The 25,007-nt window shown below is 47.1% G+C and overlaps 1 protein-coding gene across 1 annotated transcript; it reads left to right on the top strand.

Annotated features, from left to right (window-relative positions):
* Positions 1-448: 448 nt before the first annotated feature.
* On the top strand, positions 449-23,973 carry Nipsnap1 (nipsnap homolog 1). The gene is made up of 10 exons (XM_031339930.1): positions 449-575; positions 12,544-12,671; positions 12,877-12,922; positions 13,188-13,282; positions 18,261-18,331; positions 18,477-18,617; positions 18,900-18,931; positions 19,233-19,327; positions 20,740-20,823; positions 22,633-23,973. Exons 1-10 carry the CDS (start codon positions 478-480, stop codon positions 22,695-22,697), a joined length of 855 nt encoding a protein of 284 aa, XP_031195790.1. The 5' UTR covers positions 449-477; the 3' UTR covers positions 22,698-23,973.
* Positions 23,974-25,007: the final 1,034 nt, after the last annotated feature.

Below are 25,007 nucleotides of genomic sequence, written 5' to 3'. Positions count from 1 at the left end.
TGAGGTCCTGGGTTCCACCTCCAGCGCCCAAGGAGGAAGGGAACTCACAGGCACACATAGTTTGTGAGCAGTTTCAGAGATATAAAGACTGTCTTTAACCAGGGTGGTGGCGTATGCCTTTAATCCTAGCACTTGGGAGGCAGAGGCAGGTGGATTTCTGAGTTCGAAGCCATCCTGGTCTACAGAGTGAGTTCCAGGACAGCTAGAGCTACACAGAGAAACCCTGTCTCGAAAAACCAAAAAAAAATGAATTCCCAGGTACAGAGGGGGAAGGTCGTTGAAGAGAACAGAGCCAGTTAGCTGCAGAGTTTCAAGAGCTAGGGGGTGTGGGAATGGACTGTGCATCTGTAGATATGGGGGACTCCCACCTGGTTGTGTTTGAAAGAGAGGCTGGCGAGGGGAGGGCGTGGTTTTCTCTAGTCCTGCCTCTGCCACTGGGTTGGGGCGTGGCCTTCCTCCAATCTGCTCCGGTCCAACATGGCTCCGCGGTTGTGCATCATCTCTGCAGCGGCACGGCGGCTGCTCACGAAGCCGGGACCCCGTGCTGGGGACCTCGCGGCTGCGGCTGCTGTGCGGTGAGAGGCCGACGGGGCTGACCGCGTGCCCAGAACAGGGGCAAGGGAGGGGGCTGGAATGAAAAGCAGAGACTCTCAGGTTTGGAACTGAGGGGTTAGAGGCAGAGCTGCCAGGATGTAGGCCTGAGGGGAGGCTGAGAAAGAATAGGGAAGGTGAAAAGGTATGGGGAGGGCTTTGTTTTTATAAACAGGTTCATACTACATGTGATTCGACCTCGGGATCCTCTTCCCTCTGCCTCCTAGACAGTGCTGGTGTGCACTGCCATGCCTAGCTGGGCAGGTTCTTTGTCTTGTTTGGGATCCGGGCTGAATAAAAAATGAGGTGAGTGGGATGGACAGGTCTTGAGCCCTGGAGCCGGGGCGAAGGCAGAGGATATCGGCAGCCTTTTGCCTGGCCTTTGTGGCTTAGCATGTGCCGAGGTCTTCTGAGCCAGGCAGCTCCACCCTCAGGAAGTTTTAGAAGGAAGGAGAGGACTGGGGTACCGGTGGGAATTCCCAAAGTGATTCTGCACCCTGCTTTGTACAGGTGGGTCAACAGAAGGGGGTGGGAGCTGTTCAAGGTCAGTGTCCGTGCCATGCGGAGGCAGCTCTGGATGTAGAACCCAGGTCTCATGATGCACTCTGCACTTTGTACCACCGTTGGTGGCCTCCTAGGAGAGAGGCTCAACTCTGCCTTAGGAGGGCTTGGCTTCCTCTGACTGGCTCTGGGCTGCTCCTCCCTACTCGAAGCCACTCCCGTTGCTACCCCCATCTCTGCACTGTATCATCGGGAGCATTCTGACTGACTCTGTGCTTTTCCCTAATAGTTTTCTGCTTCCCCACCCCCACCCCTTCACAGGTTTTAAGACAGCGTATGTGCAAAGAGCTTTAGCTAACTGGAGTGAGAACACCTGCCCTCACACCTGTGGAAAGGGATCTGCGTTACTCTTGCCCCAGCCCAAGAGTGTAACCATGGCGTTCCATTAGATCTTTGTGCGCGAGGACGTTAGGAAAGCTCAGATAGAGGAGTTGGGACATGTGTCCTTCACCTCCATGCTGGGTAATGAGGGAGAAGCCGACATTGGGAAATGAGCCTGAAGTGTATGTACCTTGTAAACTCTGTCTTTTCTGGAGAGATGATCTTGGGTAGGAGGAGAAAACAGGATGTGTCTGACAGGATTGTTTTCTATTGCTAGGAAAAGAACTCAGGAGTTAAGGTATGCTAGGCTACTGCTCTCCCTACCAAGTAAACCGTAGTATCTCCAGCCCTCATTGGATTGTTGAGGCTTAAAGAGACCATGCTTGGGTTACCCACTGCCCAAGCTTATGCCTCAAGCAATTTCTGTCATTGTGAGAATTGAAAGGACATCAAGGAAAATAATCTTTTATAACATTAAAAAATATTTTAAGCCTGGTAGTGATGCATGCCTTTAATTCAAGCGCTCAGGAGGTAGAGACAGTCAGATCTCTGAATTCAAGGCCAATCTGGTCTACAAAGTGAGTTCCAGGACAGCCAGGGCTACATAGAGAGACCCTGCCTCAAAAAACAAAAGAAAAAAAATTATTTTGGGCCAGGTGTTGCAGCATACACCTTTAATTCCAGTACTTAAGAGGCAGAGGCAGGAGGATCTCTGAGTTGGAAGCCCTCATAGTTCTACATATCTAGCTCCAGGACAGTTAGGTCTACATAGAAAGACAAACAAAGTTACTCTGGGTACTAGAGAGATGGCTCCACACTTCTGAGCACTGATTCTTTAAGAGTACAGGGATTGGGGCTGGAGAGATGGCTCTGCAGTTAAGAGCACTGGCTGCTCTTCCAGAGATCCTGAGTTTAAATCCCAGCAACCACATAGTGGCTCACAACCATCTGTAATGGGATCTGATCCCTCTTCTGGTGTCTGAAGACAGTGACGGTGTACTCATATAAATCAAATAAATAAATTAAAAAAAAAAGTACAGGGGTTGATTCCCAGCTCACATACATGCTGGCTCATAGCTGTCTGTTACTCTACTTCCAAGGGATCTGACGCCTACTTCCAGCCTGGTCCAGGTGTGCAAGTGGTGCGCATGCAGGCAAAACACATATAACATAATTTAAAAACTATTTTGTGGCCGGGCAGTGGTGGCACAAGCCTTTAATCCCAGCACTTGGGAGGCAGAGGCAGGTGGATTTCTGAGTTCGAGGCCAGCCTGGTCTTAAGAGTGAGTTCCAGGACAGCCAGGGCTACACAGAGAAACCCTGTTTCGAAAAACAAAACAAAACAAAACAAACAAACAAACAAAAAACAAAAACTATTTTGTGTACATATGCAAATGAACACTTGTATTCATGTATGTGTGAGTGTGTGTGAGAGAGAGAGAGTGTGTGTGTATGTATGTATGTATGTATGTATGTATGTATGTACATGTCTATACTATGGCACATGTGTGGAGGTCACCTTGTGGCTCCCAGGCATCTAACTCAGGTTGTCAGGTTTGGCAGCCAGTGCCTTTACACTGGCCCAAGATCATCTGTTTCTTCTTTAAAGAATTTTACTTATATTTATGTGTGTGTAGAGGAGAGAGAGTGAGAATCTGCACAGGAATGCAGGTGCCCACTCAGGCTAGAAGATGGAGTGGAATCCCCTGGAAGTGGAGCTCCAGGCAGTTAGGAGCTGCCCTACCGACATAGGTCCTGGGAACCAAACTCAGGTCCTCCTCTTAACCACTGAGCAAGGTGTCCAACCCACAATATCTTCTTGGAGACTGTGTTTCCCACATGAAGGATACTGAGACAGAGAAAGGAATGGACACTTAGTGGTGGCTCTTTTATGTGGCAGGCACCCAGAGGCCACGAGGATCGAGGAGGGGCTAGAGGCAGCCTGCTGCTTCTGATTTGGCAATCCTGGATAGTTGATGGTGAGCCTCAGTTTCCTTCTGTGTAAAATGGGCCTGGTGATCCCTGCTATGCATGAACTGCCATGATGACACTGAGCACTGACCAAGCCCAATAGTGACTTGTGAGGTCTTATGCTCTGGTCCTATATTGAGACCTGAGACCACCCCTCCTTTCTGACCTTCAGCCTGCTCTCTGTCTTGTTGGAGTCACTTCTGGGGCCAGCAGTAATACTTTCAGCCTCAGAGATTTGGGGTAAAGAGACTGCATGGTAAGCCCTTTACATGATGAGCCATCTAGCTGACAGGAGAGGTGAATACGATTAAAACACATTGTACAAAATCCTCAAAGGATTAATACATTTTTATTTTATTTATTTATTTATTTATTTTGGTTTTTCGAGACAAGGTTTCTCTGTGTAGCCCTGGCTGTCCTGGAACTCACTCTGTAGACCAGGCTGGCCTTGAACTCAGAAATCCACCTGCCTCTGCCTCCCAAGTGCTGGGATTAAAGGCGTGCACCACCATCGCCCAGCAATACATTTTTAAAATATACTATGAGGATTAGCTTTTAGTACATAGTAGCTGCTCATTAAACAATGCTATTAGCCAAGCTTAATGCTATATGCTTGTGTTCCTATCACTGGTAGACTGAGGCTGGGGAATTATGAGTTAGACACTAGCCTGGGATATGTAGCAAGACTCTTTTGAAAGAAACAAAAAGAAATTCTTGTTGCTCCTACACTAATCTTGTTAACAAAACCTTAGTGAGTCTTGCTGGTTTTGCTTGTCTGTATGTTTATATGTTTCCTCTTATGCGATCAAACATAGGATCTCGTGCATGCCAGGCAAGTATTTTACCACTGAGCTATGTCTACAGCCCAAACATTAGTTCTTACAGCTAAAAACACCTCTCTCATGACAAGCAGAAATGTGGCCCCTTTCTAAAGTCAGCCAGCTCAAGGTTTGCAACCTACAGAGAGCTGAGCTTCCCAATCTAGAAAGTTCTGGGGTTCTCGAGCCATCACACTTGGAGAGGCATCAGACAGTTGAGTGCCAATGTTAGTAGGAGTGTGACATCTGTAGTAACTGCCTAAGGAGATGGAAATGCTCCAGTCTAGGTCAAATAATTATTGAGCTGTTGTGTCAGAGGCATTCATTGTCTTAGGTCTCGTCCCCACGAGGAGGGGGGATGGGAGGGTGATCGGCTCAGATAGTCTGTGGCTTGCTCTATAGCTGTGGAAAAAGACAGAGCTGTTTAAAATAAATGAAAGTTGAGGTAGAAATGTTTTCCCAGCCCTCTTCATCCCTGCTACCCTTCTTAGCCTGTACAACTTATTTGGTTAGGGATTTTTTTTTTTTAGATTAAAAAAAAACTTGCTTTTTTTTTTTTAAATGTATTGGTTTGCCTGAGTTTATGTGAACCATGTTTATGCAGGAGCCTGCAAAGGCCAGATCTCTTGAAACTGGAATTGTAGAAGTAAGAAGTAAGATGACTGGGAACCAAACTCAGGTCTGCTGCAATAGCAGTAATTGCTATTAACCACTGAGCCATCTCCAGTCCTTGGTTTGTGTTTTTGACACAGGGTCTAACTCTAGCTAGCCTGGAACTCTCTCACAGAGTTCTACCAGCCTCTGCTTCCTGAATCTTGGGATTAAAGGTGTGTGTCACCAAGCCCAGCCTGTTTTCATCTTTATGTGTGTATGTGTGTATCTGAGTGTGGATTTGTGCATGTGTGTGTAGACGAGGTAGGCTAGAGGGGCGAATGAGAGCCCCTGGAGCTGGAGCTGCTTGTGAGCCACCAGACATGGGTGCTGGGGCAGAACTTAAGTCCTCCACAAGAGCAGGAAGTCCCATCTTAACTGAGCCATCTCTCTAGCCCCATTAGTGTGTGTCTGTTTTGTTTTGAGGACAGGGTTTCCTCTATGTAGCCCCACTGTCCTGAAACTCATTATGTAGACCAGGCTAACCTCAAACTCACAAAGGTTGGGATTAAATATGTATGCCTGCATCTTTAATGGTTGGTTTGTTTGTTTGTTTTTTTCAGACAAGGTTTCTTTTTTTTTTTCTTTTTTCTTTTGGTTTTTCAAGACAGGGTTTCTCTGTGTAGCCCTGGCTGTCCTGGAACTCACTTTGTAGACCAGGCTGGCCTTGAACTCAGAAATCCGCCTGCCTCTGCCTCCCAAGTGCTGGGATTAAAGGCATGCACCACCACTGCCTGGCGAGACAAGGTTTCATATAGTCCAAACTCAGTATGTACCTGAGGATGACCCTGAACTATTGTAGGCGTGCTTCACCAAACCTGGCCTGTGTAGGCTTTAAAAACTCTGATTGGGGGCTGGGCGGTGGTGGCTCTTTCTTTTTTCTTTCTGCAGCTGTCGTCAGATGTACCAGAAGAGGACATCCAATCTCATTGTGGGTGGTTGTGAGCCACCATGTGGTTGCTGGGATCCGAACTCAGGACCTTCGGAAGAGCAGTCAGTGCTCTTACCCGCTGAGCCATCTCGCCAGCCCTTTTCTTTTCTTTTTTAAAGGTTCTTTTATTTATTATATGTAAGTACACTGTAGCTGTCTTCAGGCACACCAGAAAAGGGCATCAGATCTCATTACAGATGGTTGTGAGCCACCATGTGGTTGCTGGGATTTGAACTCAGGACCACTGGAAGAGCAGTCAGTGCTCTTAAACACTGAGCCATCTCTCCAGCCCGATGTTGCAGAAACTTGAGGAGAACAGTAGATAGCTAATTTCTAGCGCACACACATACACACTCACACACACACACACACACACACACACACAATGCACGCTCATATACACATGTACATGTATACATTCATGAATGCATGCACACAACACTGACACACAGACGTGCATATACACACAAACATACACACAAACACACACACACACACACACCCTCTACACAGACAATGCTTTAAAGAACAGAGTGTAGGTCAGAGGGAGAGTGCCCGTCTGGCACATGCCAGGCCCTCTCTTCTGTTCCAGCACTCTTGGAAACAAAAATACTTTACAAAAATTAAGGGGCAGATTAAGGAAAAGAGGAAGTGGGGGAGGAGGAGAGCCATTAGGAAGTTAGAAGTAGCGATGTTAGCTGCTGCCTACCATGCTAGGCCTTTCCTCTGATAGTCCTATCTTCTACCCCCTATTTTACAGATGAGTGGAAGGTGAAGCATTAGCTGGGTTTGTCCCTGAGAAACTGACAAGTTCTTTTGTTCTTCTGCTGTGGTGGCTGGAGTGGAAAGGCTTCCCCACCCCACCCCGGAGTCTGAGTTCACATTCTGGGTCAAGGTCTCCCTTTTCTTTAACTCTCAGGCATTAGTATCTGTCCATCTATCCATCCATTCATCCATCTATCTATTTTACATCTGTGCCTCTTCCCCGTTCATTTATTTGTTTCCCCCTTTTTGTTTGGTTTTGGTTTTTTGTTTTTTGAGACAGGGTTTCTCTGTGTGTAGCCTTGGCTATCCTGGAACTTGCTTTGTAGACCAGGTTGGTCTTGAACTCACAGAGATCCACCTGTCTCTGCCTCCCAAGTGCTGGGATTAAAGGTGTGTGTCACCATGCCCTGCTTGTGGCAACTCTTATAAAGGCAAACATTTCACTGGGACTGGCTTACAGTTCAGGTTTAGTCAATTTTCATCATGGTGCATCAGGGCAGTGTCTGTGTAGACGTGGTGCTGGAGAAAGAGCTGATAACTCTCTGTCTTGACCCGTAGGCAGCAGAAGGAGACTGGGTGCCACACTTCCTCTAACAGGGTCACACTTACTCCAATAAGGTCACACCTAATAGTAATACTCCCTATGGGTCAGACATTCAAGCACATGAGCCTGTGCTGTCTATTCCTATTCAAACCACCATACCATCCTAGTGAAGCATCACGGGTGGGGGCAAACAATAAAGTGTAATAACTGAACAAGAAGAAGTCTTTTGGATTTTGGTATGTTTAATTTTTTCCCCCAGTGCTGGAGATGGAACCCAGCATGTCATGCATGCTGGGTAGGCAAACATTCTCCCATGGAACTATATCTCTAGCTTAGGCCTAGAGCTTTGCATGTTCCCGTGGAATGAGACAAGGGAGCAGAGTGAGAAGCTTGGGAGAACAAGGGTAGGAGAATATCAGGAATTCACTGGAAAAGTGAAATTTGAACTCTTAAAAATGTGCACTGGAGAGGACTGGAGAGATGGCTCAGTGGTTAAAGATACTTGCTGCTTTTGCAGAGGACCTGGGTTCAGTTCCCAGCATCCACATGGTGGCTCCCAGCCATTTATAACTCCAGTTTCTAGGGGTCCAATGTTCTCTTCTAGCACCCTTGTGGTGTACGTATATATTTTCAGGTAAATACTCACAGTAAGTAAATACATCTTTTTTTGAAAATGTACTTAACGGTGTGGACGTGAAATTGAGACTTCCCTTGGGTCTGAACAAGTTTCTATTAAATTTTTACCTATATAATAGATCATCTTGGAGTAGTGCTCTTAACTGGCTTAGCAGCGAAGAGCACTGGCTACTCTTCTAGAGAACCAGGGTTTAATTCCTGGCACCCACATGATAGCTCACAACTGTCTGTAACAATAGTTCCAGGGGATCTGATACCATCTTCTGGCCTCCTGGGAGCCAGGCCTGGAAGTGGTACACAGACATATATGCAGGTAAAATTTCCATATACATAAAGCAAAATAAGAACTAGCCGGGCGGTGGTGGCGCACGCCTTTAATCCTAGCACTTGGGAGGCAGAGGCAGGCGGATTTCCGAGTTCGAGGCCAGCCTGGTCTACAGAGTGAGTACCGGGACAGCCGGGGCTACAGAGAGAAACCCTGTCTCAAAAAACCAAAAAAAAAAAAAAAAAAAAAAAAAAAAAAAAAAAAAAAAAAAAAAAAGAATTAATAAAAAAAAGGAAAGACCTAGCTGGGTGGGCTGCTGTGTCTTGCTTCCTGAACACGTAGGAAATAGACATGCAGGCAGGATTTGAATGGTAGGAAGAGACAGAAGGTATTAAAGCTCCAGGAACCTCCCCTCCCATCCCCAGCGCTGAAGCCCCTGGCTCCCTCCTCAGGACCAACCACTGGATATTTATCTTGGCCACTACTGATGTTAATGAGTTACTGAGAGCCTAGCTCTGGAGCAAAGGTCTGGGTGGGCAAATGGAGCCACTTTTCTGCCTGTCACTACCTGCCTCCTGGAGCAGCAGCCCATGTCCATTCAGAGCACAGGCCACACCCTTCAGTGCCCCACTTGAGGGGTTGGTTTTCATGGGCTGTTCTCGGATTTGTCCTTATGACCCTTGGACCGTGAGCTTCTGCTTGATCCTGAAGGGGGCGGTAATGGCGCCCATACAAACGAACGGTGTGTTGCTAAGGAAGCTCCCGCGGTGACTTCCCAGAGGCGCCCTAAGTGCCTCACCACACCTCCCATCCAAGGACACTGTCCTTTTGCGGCTTGCTAATTGAACAGATGCATGCATAATAGCTGAAGGAGCCCATGAGTTTAGAAGTGGCTACACCAGTAGTCTTTTAGGCTTTAAAGAGTTTAAATCTAACAGTCTTTCCTCTCTCAGGTAAGCAGCGCAGACTCCTCATTTGCAATTGGTTACTCCCCCGCCCTTTGGCTTTGTTCTGTGCAGTGATACGGATAGTAAAGCCTTTGCTAAGTTTGGGTCAATCAGTAGAGGCTGAGAAATTGTTATGAGTCAGTTTGAACCTTAAGAAATGTTGTTTCTCTGGAAGGTCTGTACTTGGTGCTACATGAGAGCTTCAGCTGCACTCATCTTGGTCCCTGGAGTTCTGACATTTGATTATAGCTAAATCATGGTCAAAAGAGACTGAGATCTGTGTGGGCTCTCTGCTCTCATGAGCAGCAAAGGGTAAGATAACTGGTGGCTGGGAGCTTTCCCAGCCTCAATTAACCTCTTATGGAATTTGAATGAATTAAGTAACCGGAGTGAGCTAGCTGGGTGTCAGTCTTTTCCAAGAAGGCTGAACCCCCTCTTCTCTTTCAGAAAATGAAGGCTTAGCATTTTTTAAGAGATTGTTATTTATTTATTTTATGTATATGAGTATACTGTAGCTGTACAGATGGTTGTGAGCCTTCGTGTGGTTGCTGGGAATTGAATTTTGGACCTCTGCTTGCTCAGGTCAACCCCTCTCGCTCTGGTCACCCTGTTCTCTCAGGTCGGCCCCACTCACTCAGTCCCTGCTCGCTCCAGCCCAAAGATTTATTTATTATTATAGGAAAGTATACTGTTGCTGTCTTCAGACACACCATAAGAGGGCGTCAGATCTCATTACGGGCGATTGTGAGCCACTATGTGGTTGCTGGGACCTTCAGAAGAGCAGTCAGTGCTCTTACCCGCTGAGCCATCTCGACAGCCCTAAGGCTTAGCATCTTGGTGAGCTTCTCTCTCTCTCTCTACTGTGGCACTTTTGACTGCATCAATCAAATAGTTTGGTTTGGTTTTGTTTGAGACAGGGTTTCTCTGTGTAGCCCTGGCTGTTCTAGAGTTCCATGGCCTCCAACTCAGAATTCCACCTGCCTCTGCCTCCCAAGTGCTAGGATTAAAGGTGCGCACCACCACTTTTCAGCTGGTTACTGTTTTTGTTGCCGCTAGATGCCCAACAAGAAGCAGTTTAAGGGAGAAAGGGCCTACTCTGACTGTGCAGTGTGTCATGCCAGCCAGAGCCTGATGTAGGTGGTCGTATTGTGTGCAGTCAGGAAACACTCGTCAGCCACTGCGTGGGGTGAGTTGAGTTTTCTCAGTTAAACCTATCTGGAAACGCTCTCACAGAAATGCTCAGAGGTGCATCTCCTAGGTTATCCCAAACCCAGTCAAGTGGACAGTGCAGAGTAGATATTATAGCCTTTATTTCCGGTTTCACTTTCTGTACTTTTAGTTATCTGCTAGCAACTCTTGCCAGAAAATATGAAATGGAAAATTCTAGCACTAGACCACATTCACAAACACGTCATGATGGAATAATTGTTTTAGTTTGTTATTGCTAATTTCTCCCTATGCTTAGCTTATAAATTAAATTTTGCTTCCCCTCTCTCTTTCTCATTCTCTCTTCTATCCTCTCTTTGTGTGTATTGTTTCTTTTTCTCTCTTCCCCCTCTCCTCTTCGTCCCTTCCCATGACAGCTTCCCTGGCCTCCTTCCTTGGGGCCAGTGAACTCACCTGACCAGAGAGCAGCTTCCCAATAAACCTGCCTTTAATATAAAAAAAATAAATTTTATTATAATTATAAATATATAATATGAAAATATATTACTTATAGATTAAATTTTTTATAAATATGTGCATATACAAATATAATATGCTGTATGAAACACTTGGGGAAAATGATGACTCAGCCATAAAAAAATCACCAAGGCATGAACAGAGAGTTTACTAAAAAACACTGCAGGAAAGCCTGAGTTCTCTGAGAGGGAAGTCACATCCCTGAAAACGAATGGAAACCCTTCTTTAAAGTAGTAAAGGGGCTATTACTTGGTTTTACCCTTGTGAGATTCTCAGGGTCACATCTGAGGGAATACATAGCCTTCCCCATTGTCTTGTTTAAGTCAATCTTATGAACTGGCTGTTGATGGCCAGTTAGAGTGGTTAGGGGTTACTTCCAGATGTCTGTGTAGGATGAGGACTTGGGCTGGAGAGGTGGCTCGGTGGTTAAGCACACTCCCTGCTCTTCCAGAGAGCCCAGGATCAGTTCCTAGTGTCCACTTTGGCTCACAGCCATCTTTATCTCCAGTTACAAGAGCTCAGCTGCTTCTCCTCTGGCCTCCATGGGTACAACATGCATGTGGTGCTGGCAAGATACTCAGACACACTTAAGAAATAATAGCTTGCTGGGCAGTGGTGGTGCACGCCTTTAATCCCAGTGGGGCAGTGGAGAGGCAGAGGCAGGTAAATCTCTGAGCTCAAGGCCATCCTACATACTATATACTACAAAGTGAGTTCCAGGACAGCCAGGGCTACACAGAGAAACCCTGTCTTGAAAAACCAAATCAGACCTAAACAGAAAAGATATCGCTGGGCGGGTGGTGGCGCACGCCTTTAGTCTTAGCACTTGGGAGGCAGAGGCAGGCGGATTTCTGAGTTCGAGGCCAGCCTGGTCTACAGAGTGAGTACCAGGGCTACACAGAGAAACCCTGTCTTGAAAAACCAAATCAGACCTAAACAGAAAAGATATCATGGGTCAGGCAAAGGTGTTAAAGGGGGGCTTTTGCTTTTACTTTTGCCCTTTTTTGTTCCTGTGAGCCAGGTAGTCTGGGGTGGCGGTGTTGTAAAGGGGATCAAGGTGGAGTTCTAACAGTGCATTTTGTAGTAAGTTCTGGAGTTTGTATAAAAGTTTGATATTTGTTGACTCTGCTGAGATCCAGTAGGAGGCTTTTGAATCGAAGGTGTCAAGGACCCGATGGGCGTATAAGCAGTCATACTCTATTCCAGGGTTAATTTCGAGGCCTTTCTAGCCAGAAGAGCCACAGCTGTCCCATGCCATGAGGGCCAATGACTTGGAAGGGTAAATGGCTGGGCTCTCAGAGGGCCCCAGGATTTGAGTTCAGAATTCTCAGTTGTGTCTTCCTTCCTTCATGTACATGCAGAGGAAAGAGCTTGGCGAGGCAGGGGAAGCTGCTGGGGCTACGGAAGTTCTGTAGCACATCAAGGGAATGGGAAGAAGGAACTTGTAAAATCATATCACAGAACCCAGAAAGGCAAAAGAGAGAATCATGGCTACTCCTGAGAGGAGAGGGATGGCCTGTCTTAGGAGGTCCAAGGGTCCCACCTAGTAGGCGTCAGGCAAGGTGAGTTTGGGGGTTAGCTGTCTTAGCAATAGACTGCAGTCGTGTGGCCAGAGAGGTGGCAGGCAGGACTTCCTCTCCTGGCCTCCTAGGCCCTACAAGGGTTACAGATGCAGGCTGGGCAGCTGGGATCTCTCGAGGGCACTGTGTCTGCTCAGATGATTGCTGTTTCACTCTCGGTAGCTGCCATGGGAGTCCATGGCCCTGTTTCTAGAAATGTAGGTCAGAGACTAGGGGAGCATAGGGATTATTGGGGCTCCTGGGCCTCCACATGGCCTTCTCAACTCCTCTGTCCTGCAGCTTCTATTCCAAGGACAGTGAAGGCAGCTGGTTCCGCTCCCTCTTTGTTCACAAGGTGGATCCTCGGAAGGATGCGCACTCCACTCTGCTGTCCAAGAAGGAGACTAGTAATCTCTACAAGATCCAGTGTGAGTAGCTGCTAAATTGGCTAGCTCCACCCTCAGGTGGGTGGGGCTGGGGTGAAGAGATGAGAGGATGGGGATGGTCCATGCTGTCCTGAGAGCCTTGGCCCTATTTGGGACCTGCTCACTCTGACACCCCTCCTCCACACACAAATACATGCATGTGTAAGTATTGCACGCACCTCACTTCCTGCCCCGTCCTGTGTTACAGTTCACAATGTGAAGCCCGAGTGTCTGGATGCCTACAACAGTCTGACGTGAGTGTCATGAATTGTTCCCAGTCGTTGCTGGGATGTAGAGGGTAGGGGCCCTCTTTCCCAAGACAGCCTTCGAACATCCTCTGTCTGTTCTCCTGGCACAGTCAAGGGTCGTAGATTCTAAAGGTGGAAGCCCTATGAGTATCTTCCCATCTCTTCTTGTTAGAGAGGAGACTAGCTCAGCCCTGGGGCCAGGTTGGAACCTCTATCTCAGGGCCCTTGGTGGCCAGTGTGAGCCTTGCCCCTCCTTATGCCCTTCCCACAGGGAGGCTGTGCTGCCCAAGCTGCACTTGGACGAGGACTACCCCTGCTCGCTTGTGGGCAACTGGAACACATGGTACGGGGAGCAGGACCAGGCAGGTGAGGTTCCCTTGTCTCCGGTGCCACTGCTGCCCCAGCCCCAGTCTCCGACGGCTCTTGTATCTGTCTGCCTTCCTCTCTCTGCAGCATCTCTGGGGGTATGGGGAATTGTGTTTCTTTCATACCTCATCGCCCTACTTAAACACCCGTTGGCTACTCAGTGTTCTCAGGCGGCCAGAGAGGCCTGAGGGTCCTTCCTTGCCAGGCTCACAGTCGTACTTCGCCAGTCCTCCGCTCACTGTGCTGCTCTGCGTATGACTCCTCAGTTCCCCAGCCAAAACCGCTACACCTCGGACCATTCGGTTTTTCCTCTCTGCCTGCTTTACTTGATTTGGTTTACCTGTTTTGTATTTTGTTTGAGACGACAGGTCTTATTGTGTAGTCCAGGCTGACCTCGAACGGATACTCCTCTTGCCTCAGCCTCCTGAGCGCTGAAATGCTTCAATTGGTTGTCTTTTGTTTTGTTTTTTTGAGACAGGGTTTCTTTCTCTGTGCAGCCCTGGCTGTCCTGGAACTCACTCTGTAGACCAGGCTGGCCTCGAACTCAGAAATCCGCCTGCCTCTGCCTCCCAAGTGCTGGGATTAAAGGCGTGGACCACCACAGCCTGGCTTGTTTTGTTTTATTTTGATTGGTTTTCAAGTCAGGATTTCTCTGTGTCACCTGGCTGTCCTAGAACTCGCTCTGTAGACTAGGCTGGCTTTGAACTCAGAGGTCCGCTTGCCTGTGCCTCCTGAGCGCTGGGATTAAAGCAGTGGTTCCACCTTCCTAACGCTGCAACTCATTAGTACAGTTTCTCATGTTGTGGTGATCCCCAAACATAAAATTATTTTCATTGCTACTAGATAACTGTACTTTTGATATTGTTATAAATTGTAATATAGATATCTGATCTCTGCCCTCTGTGGAGGTTGTGACCCACAAGTTGACAGACAGTAGATTAGACATGTGTGACCATGCTTGGCTTATTCACTTGCCTTTTAAAGTTATTTTCAAATCTGTCTATCGTGTGTGTGTGTGTGTGTGTGTGTGTGTGTGTGTGTGTGTGTGTATGTGTGTGTGTGCCTTGCTATGCCTGTGGAGGTCAGTGGACCATGGTTCTCATCTTCACCTTTTTGAGGTAGGGTTTCCTTTGTTTCCGCTGATGCACAGCATACACTCCAGTCTAGATGCAGATGTGTGCTTCGGTACCTGGCCTTTTCATTCGGGTTCGGGGAGCAAGCTCAGTTTGCCAGGCTTGTATAGCAAGAGCTTGTCCCTGCCAAGCCATCTTACCAGCTCTCACCTGTCTTATTGTTCTGTATTTTGGTGTAGATATGGCATCCTTCTGACAGACTGGATTCTTTGCACTTTTGCTGGGTCAGGGACTGTCCCTAGCTCTCTGACCTCTACTACTTGGTTCTTCATTCATTGGTCATGCACCCTGTAGCTGCTGATATACTTGTTTGTCTTCTTGTATAGGTAATGAGTTCTGAGGGTCAGGGCCTATTATCTCTTTGTAATATTGAATACCTAATAAAAATATTTCCTCTCTTTAAAAGATTCATGGTGTAGGGGCTAGAGAGATGGCCCAGTGGTAAAGGTATAAAGAACACTGGCTGTTCTTCCAGAGGTCTCAGGTTCCATTCCCAGTATCCACATGGTGGCTGGCAAGTTCTCTAACTTCAGGAAATCCCACACCCTCTGCTGGCTTCCACCAGCACTGCATGCACATGGTACACAGAGAAACATGTAAAAACTTCTAGATATAGAACAAAAAAGTAAATAGTCCTCAAAATAAATTTTTTTCAAAACATTTATGCTACCTGGAGAGGTAGGCCAGCAGTTATGAGCAATATTGCACTTATAGAGGACCTGAATTCAATTTCTGGCACCCATTTGGTAGCTCACAACCATTCACAATCCAGTTCCAAGAAATTCACATCCTCTTCTAATCTCCATGGGCACCAGGCACACATATGGTGTGCTTACATGTGTGTATGTATGTAGGCAAAGCACTCATATACATAAATTTGATCTTGAAAAAACAAAAACAAAAAACAACAAAAAAAAAATTGAGGCAAGGTTTCTCTGTGTCGTCCTGTCTATCCTAGAACTCTGTAGACCAGGCTGGCCTTGAACTGAGATCTACCTGCCTCTGCCTCCTGAATACTGGAATTAAAGGCATGTACCACCATTGCCTGACTTGAAAAAATTTTTTTTTAAATTCATGCTAGCTCATCCTGTAATCCTAGAATTCAGGAGACTGAAGCAGATGAACTGCTGCTGTGAGTTTGAGGGCAGACTGGTCTACAGAGTGAGCTCCAGCCCTGTAGAATGAGGTTGTGTCCCAAAAAACAAAAAAACAAATCAAACCAAACCAAAAAACTACCAGAAGTTTCGATTCCTCAGTCATCTTTGACACACATCAAGTGCCCACTGATAGGTCTGCCTGGCGCCCAGCTGCTATTGGTAGAGAGCTGTAAACATTGCTATTGTGGTAGAGTATGGTTTGGGATGGTACAGCTGATAGTCTTCTCAGCTTCCCTCGCAAACTCTCAACAACAGGCGCTCCGTACCTCATCAGCCAACCTGTCTCAATCCTGATAGATGTGTGTTTGTAAAAAGAGAGAGGGGAAAAAATCTGTGAGCCTAGCATGGTGGTGCACATCTGTAATGCCAGTACAGGAAGTAGAGGCAGAAGTTCAGGGCCAGCCTGGTGTTCATATCAAGTTCAGGCCAGTGAGGGCTTCATAAAGAGATCCTGACTCAAACAATAAAGCTAGGAAATCTGTTAAAGAGAAGGACTGCTCTCTGTAACCCTCTACTCTGTCTTGGTCATAGGCATTAGCACGATCAACAAGGCCAAGCTGTTTGCTTTCAGTTTAGCACTGTGCTTCCTTTAATCTTTGATCCACTTGGCTGGCAGTAGAACTCCTCGGCTGCCATAATAAAATACCACAGACTCAAAGAACACAAGCGCATTCTTCAACATTGGAAGCCAGAAGGCAGAAATCAAGATTGGCTCTGTCTGGGCTTCTTCCCAGGCCTCAGGGAAGATCCTTCCTGCCTCTTGCAACTTCTGGTTGCTAGAAACCCTTGGTATTCTTTGGCCTGTGGATACACCAGTCTGAGTGAGCCATATGTTTCCTGACTTGCATAGTATCCCGTTTGTGGGCAATCTTTCTCTTCTAATATGAGCACCAGATACTGGATTGAAGTTCTATCCAGTGTTATGTAGGTTTCACTCGGTTATCTACAGAGACCCTGTTTTCAGACCAGGTCATGTGAGGCTCTGGCAGGGCATACATTTTTGGAGGGCTACTCTTCAAGCCAGCAGAGAATATGACTGGGAGAAATCCAGTAGAACAAAGGGTTCTCAGGGAGAATGAGGCTGGCCTCTCCCTGGACCTCTACTGGGCCTCTACATCGTCAGTCTTTTAAGTGTGTCCACCAGGAGGTCATGTGTACATTGGCATCTCTGTATGTACCCTCCTACCCCTAACCACATGCTGGCACATTCCTGGTATCCCAGTTTATTCCTTAGTTTGTTTTTTTCCCCATTCCTTGCTGCTTTCTTCCATCTTTCTGTCTGTCCCTTCCTCCCTCCCTGAATCCCTCTCTTCCTCCCTTCCTCTTTGATCCCTCCTTTCCTTTCCTTTTCTTTTCTTTCCTTCTTTCCTTCCTTCCTTTCTTTTTTTCTTTCTTTTTTGAGACAGAATCTTATATAGCTCGGGCTGGCCTTAAATCTTCTGACCCTCCTGTCTCCTGTGTGTCACCAGCCAGTCCAGTTTTATGCAGTATTGGGGATTTGAACCCAGGGCTTTGTGCAGGCTACCAGCTGAGGTACATCCCCAGCCTGCTTCCTTTTATTTGTTTGTTCATTTATTTATTTATTTATTTATTTTCGAGACACAATTTCTCTGTATAGTCCTGGCTGTCCTGGAACTCACTCTGTAGACCAGGCTGGCCTGGAACTCAGAAATCCGCCTGCCTCTGCCTCCCAAGTGCTGGGATTAAAGGCATGTACTACCACCGCCCAGCCTTCTTTTATTTTTTTTTAAGATACACATACACACATTATAGCTGTCTTCAGACACACAAGAAGAGTACATCAGATCCCATTACAGGTGGTTGTGAGCCACTATGTGGTTGCTGGGATTTGAACTTAGGACCTCTGGAAGAGCAGTCAATGCTCTTAACCACTGAGTCATCTCTCCAGCCCCCAGCTTCCTTTCTTTTTACTGTGGGGTTTCCCTCTGTTACCCAGACATTGGCTCAAGACATCATCCTGCATCAGCTTCCTAAGTGATTGGGATCATAAACCTCTATCTCCATATGTAGCTACAGCTGTTTTTATTTATTTATTTATTTATCTATTTTTCTTAAGTTCATTGCCTTGGAAGGTTCCTGTTTTGTTATTGTTATTTGGTTGTTTTGGTTGTCTTTGCAGTGCTAGACATGGATATTGGGGTCTCCTGCTGTTAAGCGAGTGGTTTAGCCTGTGCTACAGCACCAGCTCTCTTAGAGTGTCCTGTGTCTGTCCATCAGACTTACTCCTCCTGTCTGTCCGGCCCCTCACAGTCTGCTGTCCATCTGTGTGTGCGCTGCTGTTCCTAGGATGGAAGACACTCAGATCATCGTTTGCTTGACTTTGTTTGTGATGCTGTAGATGACAGCCAGGTCCTTCTGTATGCTAAGCATGTGTTTTGTCAGTAGTGACCCCACAGCCTCAGCTGATCCTCTTGTTGCTGCTATTTAAGGAATATTAGTGGGATTTTATGGACGAGGACATCGAGACCTAGAAGGGGTCAAAGGCCATCAAGCTGAGCAGAGATAGTAGTCTCCTGGGCTTGCCACTGAGGTCACCCCCACCCAGTGCTATGCCTCACCAAGACAAATGGAACTAGACCTCCACTCTGTTGCCACGTACAGTCCAGCCCTGGTGTCAGGCAGGTGGGATCCCCGTAGCTCCTTGACCTGTATTCCTATCCCCAACAGTACACCTATGGCGGTTCTCAGGTGGCTATCCGGCCCTCATGGACTGCATGAACAAGCTAAAAACCAACAAGGTATCCCAGCATCCTGTGTGCATGTTGCTTCCAGCCCAGCCCTGTGTGGAGGGGAGTGTGGGACAAATTCCTCTGCCACCCACAGGGCACACTGCCAGGGAAGCATGTTCTCCTGGCTACGGTGCCTACAATGCTCTTCCTCCAGGAGTACCTGGAGTTCCGGAAGGAGCGGAGCAAGATGCTACTGTCCAGGAGAAATCAGTTGCTTCTGGAGTTCAGCTTCTGGAACGAACCACAGCCCCGAGCTGGCCCCAACATTTATGAGCTGAGGACATACAAGCTCAAGGTATCTCACTTCTAGCAAAGCCTCCCTTGCCCTCTACCTTCTCTGCTGTTGTATTGCTTGCTTTGTAAGAGCTCAGGGTAGGGTGGACTGATGCTTCTCTAGCTTTATGGGCTCAGAGCTGAGGGGCATGTGCATTGGTGTGCACAGCTTCACATCAGATATGAGTCAAGGCCCAGGAACGGGGCCTTCTGGGTCTGGGAAAGGCTAGTTTCCCATCCCTGCCCCCATGATGTTGGGAGTTCAGGTGGGGCTCACTTGCTCCTCTCTCTGGGTCTCTTTCAGCCAGGAACCATGATTGAATGGGGAAACAACTGGTGAGTTGGCACTGGGATTGGGAATGTGGCAGTCCCCCCTGTCCTGGGACATTAGGGAGCCCATTAGATTCCTAGTGGGCTTGTTCTGGCCTGTGACCCAGGATCCCAGCATGCTCTGGTCCTTGAAGCTCTCAAGAGAAGGATACACCTGAGCAGTGCAGGTTCTCTAGAGGAGAGTGCTGCCAACCAGCCGGCAGCTGCACTCCCAGACACCTTCCAAAAAATGTGGCCAAGGAATTACCTGGGCCACCTTGGGGGACCATTGGCTGAGCTTCCATCCCATGTTCTCTGCCGTCTCCAGGGCTCGGGCCATCAAGTACCGTCAGGAGAACCAGGAGGCGGTGGGGGGCTTCTTTTCACAAATAGGAGAGCTCTACGTGGTACATCACTTATGGGGTAGGTTGGAGATACTTGAGCCTCTGTCTGTCACTTCATAAAACATGTGGATGCATTTGTATTCCTATAGATCTCACATCCTAGCAGAGGGAGAGTGCACCCTTGGACATAAACTAGAAAAAAGGACTCATTTCACAGTGAGACATGCTGGGGGAGGCTAGGCAGGGAAAGACAAGGACTTTTTTGGCTTGAGTAGACAAGAGGTTCTGAAGGGTGAAATACAAATCCTGAGCTGAAGGGTGAGAAAGCCAGCTAGGAACTGTGGGAGGCAGGGGGCTGTGGTGAGGTTTCCAGCAGAAGGAACAGCATGTGGGGTGGGGAGGCCGTCAAAGAGTGGACAGGAGGAGAGGGTCAGGGGAGCAACTGGGAAGAGTGAAGATGGGCTGGAGGAGGACAGCTACAGATGAGGCTGTGGTGGGAGGAGGCAGCAGCCCCATATGAGTTCTGTAGCTGCCATGTGCTTTGCCAAGAGTGTCTGGTGGGGATCAAGGTAGGAAACAGGGCAGGCGACATGGGCTGACTTCCGGTAGTGGTGCCAGCATGCTCAGACAGATTCATTGCTCTATGATCAGTAGGACATGAGAACAGATTGCCGGAGGAGGAAATAGAGGATAAGGGAGCATCGAGACTTATCCCTAAGCACCTGTGTGCCCTTGTCTAAGGCATGGAGGTCTAGGAGAGGAGCGAGGTCATGGGGTTAGAGTGTAATTCTGGGAGTATTATATATTTAGGATGCCGATGCTGGGCTAGCCAGATAGATGGCTCGGTAGGTGAAGGCACTTGCCACCAAGCCTGACAACCTGAGTTTGATTTCCAGGATCCACAAGGCAGATTAATCTGTCTCATGCCACTTATCTTCCAACCTCCACACACTCACCCCTCACCATCAATGAATATGTAAATGCAGTAAAGTAATTATAAGATACAAATGCATCCAACTAGAAATATCACATGGGCACTGAATATAGGAGTCCATGGGAGAATTTGAGACTGGAAGGGAGTTGCCAACATATGTATATGCTTCCAAACCCTTAAGCCCTACCACAGGGCCTTTGTACATGCCAATCCTCTCCCCACCCAATGCTTTTCTCCAACAGTCTATACTTGGCTTGTTTTTATCTGCTAGCTCTGGAACTTAGGTTCGAATTCTTTAGAGTCATTGTCTTCTTGTTACCTAAGATCTTTTGTTATCTCTTCCCCACCCCCTTCTTATAAATATTATTTGTAATCACCTGAAATTAATCTTTTTAATATGTGTGACTGGATGATATTGACACAGGAGTGCTTGTTGACAGGCTAAGGAAGAGAGATCTGGGGAGGAAAGAATAGTAGGGACTTGGGACAATGGGAGGGTTCTTGTGCTGAGGAAGGGATCAGATTCTCTGAGGAATGAGCCTGTGCCTTTCTCACAGCCTACAAAGATCTGCAGTCTCGGGAGGAGACTCGAAATGCAGCCTGGAGAAAGAGGGGCTGGGATGAAAATGTCTACTATACAGGTGGGTGTTACCTCTCAGGGTCAGTGGCATCTTTGCCAGCAGTCTGCTGGGAGACCTGGGGATGCAGGGCTCTGCAGGTTTCTCTGCAAGAGCAGCTAGCATCACTAGATCACCTCCAGTGTAGCAACTCACTGTTTTATTTGTCTAATGTCATGCTCCCCATGCCCCATCCCCTCATCCTTTGAACCAGTGCCTTGCTGTGTTGCCCAGGTTCATTCTGAGTGAACATTTTCCCTTAGTCTTTGAAGTTGCTGGGTTACAGGCTTGTGCCACTGGTACAGGTGGGAACTAACTTTGACATGAGTTTGATGTTCCACACGAAACTTTAGGACTCTAATACAGAGGTGATCTCTTTGACATGTGAGCCTGGGTCAGTTCTGTACCTCTCAGAGGACTGGGAGTTGTTAGTTTGTGGAAAGTGCTATGCCCTGATAACATCAAAACAGATTTTTTGAGTGAATTTTTCCTGAAACTGTTGCCACTGTTAGAAGCCCAAAGATGCACGCAGGGTCAGTAGATACTGACTGAGCCTTCACTATGTGCTGGACAGGCGGGTCAGTAGGGGCATATGAGAAGTGAAAGTCTGGCTGGGTGGTGGTGGCACACGCCTTTAATCCCAGCACTTGGGAAGCAGAGGCAGGCGGATTTCTGAGTTTGAGGCCAGCCTGGTCTATAGAGTGAGTTCCAGGACAGCCAGGGCTACACAGAGAAATCCAGTCTAAAAAACAAAACAAAAAAAAAAAAGAGAGAGAGAGAGAGAGAGAGAAACGTGAGTCTGTCCCACCCTTGATGCCTTTAATCTTCCCCATGTCTACTGGGTGGGCAAGAGCATGCCTACTGAAGGAGGTGGCATAAGCCTTGCTATTCCATGTGTGATCCTAGCGGACAGCACTGGCATCCACTAGTTACTTCAGAAAAATGCCTACTTAGCATCTCCTAACCTTCTATGAACTAGACTTGTAGGGATTTGTATACATATCAGAGTCTGAGAAATTAAGCACAGGAAGCAAGAATCTAAACTCTGGGCTGGATAGATGGCTCAGTGGTTAAGCATAATACTGTTCTTAGAGAGGACCCAAGTTCAGTTGCCCATACTCACCTTGGAAGGCTCACCGTTGCCTATAAATTCAGCTCTGGTGGATCTGACATTTTTTTCCTGATCTCCATGGGCACTATACTCATGTGTACATATACCTACATGTACATATATACACATGAAAAATAGACAAAGTCCTTTAAAAAAATCTATCCTCCAGGGGACTCTCTGCTGACACCCCTCCCCCCACTGGCATGGCCTCCCGAGCTATACCAGGGGCAGTTGCACCAAATCAAACCTCAGGCCTTACAACTCCTTCCTTGCCAGTGTATACTGCTGCAGTTCTCTCTTGCTTGTTGTTTTGGGGTTGGGAATCGAATCCAAGACCTCACTCATGGTAATCAGCATACAACCTCATCACAGAACTGCAGCCTTGGCCTTATCAATCATTCTTCTTCAGCCGACCTCTGTGTCCTCGTTTTCATAGCATTAGACTTTGTGTGTCTTGCTTGTTTTGGAAGCATTGACGATGGAATCCGAGGGTTCATATATGCTAGGGAAGTGTACTACCACTGAGCTACCTCACTTTTACATACATAGAAGGTAAATAAACATTTTCAAAATATCCTGTCTCATAACTTGGGAACCATGGGCCTCTCTCAGCTGACAGTAGGGACCCTTTCCTGTCACAAGTTTTTGTGAGTTTTTGGGTGGCGACCAAGGGTACCTCCCTTGCCTCAGACACCCTGTAACTTCTGCTTTTCTCTCTATAGTCCCCCTGGTTCGACACATGGAGTCACGAATCATGATCCCTCTGAAGATTTCTCCGCTCCAGTGAGGCCGGCAGTGTCTCCACCTCCCTCCCTTTCCTGTGGACTAGCCTGGAGCAGAGCAGCTTCCAGGCCGGTTGGCACAGTTTCCTCTCAACTCTGGAAGACTTCTGATGGGTGGTGGACATTTTCTGAGAACTTAGTCTGTCTATGCCCAGGCAGCCTCTCTCCCATGCTGGATGAACTTTTTAATTTGCCTACATGCAGAATAGCAACCTTTTAAGCATTCACACATTTTCCTCTTAAGATTCGTCATCTTCAGGACATAAGTCCCCAGCTAACTCTGTGGCCATGGCTTAATTGTGTAAAAGCTGGCATGACTGGATGTTAGGAGGTACAGTGTGAAAGGATGTCAGCCCTTGTATGGCCCAGGAACTCTCTGGTGTCTACTTGTTAAAAAAGCAAGCCTGAGCCTTTTTTTTTTTTTTTTTTTTTAAAAAAGTCTGGAACTGCCATAAACTCTGAAGTCATCAAAGTCAGGAGGAGATCCAGAATTCTCCTTAAAGGGCTGGGAAAAAGATGGAAGTGGGAAGGATTTGGGTACATGAGACAGGCTTGAAGCAGGAACCCTTCAGAAGTGGGCACATAGGATTCAGAAATTGAAATACAGAAGAATTAGGAAGATAGAACAGAGATGACAGAGGACCTTAAGGGAGGGCCCTGTTCCTAGACACATGGAGTGGCTTATCCATGTTTTCCTATACAATGTGGTTAAAACTTGAATTCGCGCTCCAGCTCTTCTGCACTTCTTCCTTCCTACAGATAAAAATACAGGCTGAGACCTATAGTTCCATTGAATTCTTTCTTTCCCAACTTGACATTGTCAGCCAAACCCTCATTTTGCAGAACCACTAGCTCTTAGAGTGGGTTCAGTGATTCTGGGGTCTCTTCAATGACCCCCATACCTCATGAACCCCTGCTCAGCATGGTTCTGCTACCATACCAGGAGGATGTACTGGAAGAGTTGATGGAACCAAATTAAATATTTACAGTAAACTGTGGTGGTGTCCTCATCTGCAAGGAATCTCAGTAGTTGTCTAAGGCAGGGTAGCTTTCAGCTGGCTGAGGGGTACACTGGCATTCATCTCTCAGGGAGAGCATCGTCATCCCAGAGGAAGAGAAGGAACTGTTTCTGCACAGCCAAGTATTTACTATCCATGTTTCAAGCTGCTAACAGTCAGAATTTACTCCAGAAATGCCAGGAATAGGAAACACCTGAAGCTTACAGATACTGCATGAGAGTATTGATTTTTGTCTTGGGGAAAATAAAATAAAACAGTGATGCACTTGTGTGAAGCTGGAAGCAAGTGTAATATAGGATTATGCCCCTGCCTAACTCAGTTCCTTTTTTGGTATAGTGACTCCAATAGTATCATGAAGTCAAGTTAGAGGGCTGGAGAGATGGCTCAGCAGGTAAGAGCACTGACTGCTCTTCCAAAGGTCCTGAGTTCAAATCCCAGCAACCTTGTCATGGCTCACAACCATCTTTAATGAGATCTGATGCACTCTTCTGATGTGTCTGAAGTCAGCTACAGTGTACTTACATATAATAAATAAATTTTTAAAAGGAAAAAACCTCAAGCTGGGGAGTGGTGGCTCACACCTTAAGTCCCAGCACTTGGGAGGCAGAGGCAGGCAGATTTCTGAGTTTGAGGCCAGCCTGGTCTACAAAGTTGAGATCCAGGACATCCAGGGCTATACAGAGAAACCCTGTCTCAAAAAAAAAAAAAAAAAAAAAAAAAAAAAAAAAAAAGTACTGGCTGCTTTTCCAGAGGTCCCAAGTTCAATTCCCAGCAGCCACATGAAGGCACATACCATCTATAATGAGATCATACATGCAAGGAGAACACTTTATATACAGTTAGTGGTGGATGTTGTTTCTTTTTCTTTCTCTCCTTCCTTCCTTTCTTCCTTCCTTCCTTTCTTTCCTTTTGAGACAGGGTTTCTCTGTGTAGCCCTGGCTGTCCTGGAACTCACTCTGTAGACCAGGCTAGTCTCGAACTCAGAAATCCGCCTGCCTCTGCCTCCCAAGTGCTGGGATTAAAGCCGTGTGCCACCACCGCCCTGCTTGTGGATGTTGTTTCAAAGTTTATAACATCCTTAGCCATTAGAAAATTCAAATCAAAACTGCTCTGAGATTCCCTGTCACCAAGTCAGAAAAATTAACATTAAAAGAAAAAGGTAGCCAGGCAGTGGTGGCACACGGCTTTAATTCCAGCACTTGGGAGCTTTGATCCCAGCACTGGGGAGGCAGAGGCAGGCGGATTTCTGAGTTCGAGACCAGTCTGGTCTACAGAGTGAGTTCCAGGACAGCCAGG

Source organism: Mastomys coucha, unplaced genomic scaffold (assembly GCF_008632895.1).
Source record: "Mastomys coucha isolate ucsf_1 unplaced genomic scaffold, UCSF_Mcou_1 pScaffold22, whole genome shotgun sequence".
Classification (NCBI taxonomy): Eukaryota; Metazoa; Chordata; class Mammalia; order Rodentia; family Muridae; genus Mastomys; species Mastomys coucha.
Note: the sequence above shows the minus strand (reverse complement) of the source record. Positions and strands in the feature narration are given on the sequence as shown.

Coding starts and splice junctions, on each gene's coding strand:
- Nipsnap1 (XM_031339930.1), top strand. CDS start 478: ATGGCTCCGCGGTTGTGCATCATCTCTGCAGCGGCACGGCGGCTGCTC. Junction 576..12,543: donor GCGGCTGCGGCTGCTGTGCG/GTGAGAGGCCGA, acceptor TCTGTCCTGCAG/CTTCTATTCCAAGGACAGTG. Junction 12,672..12,876: donor TAATCTCTACAAGATCCAGT/GTGAGTAGCTGC, acceptor CCTGTGTTACAG/TTCACAATGTGAAGCCCGAG.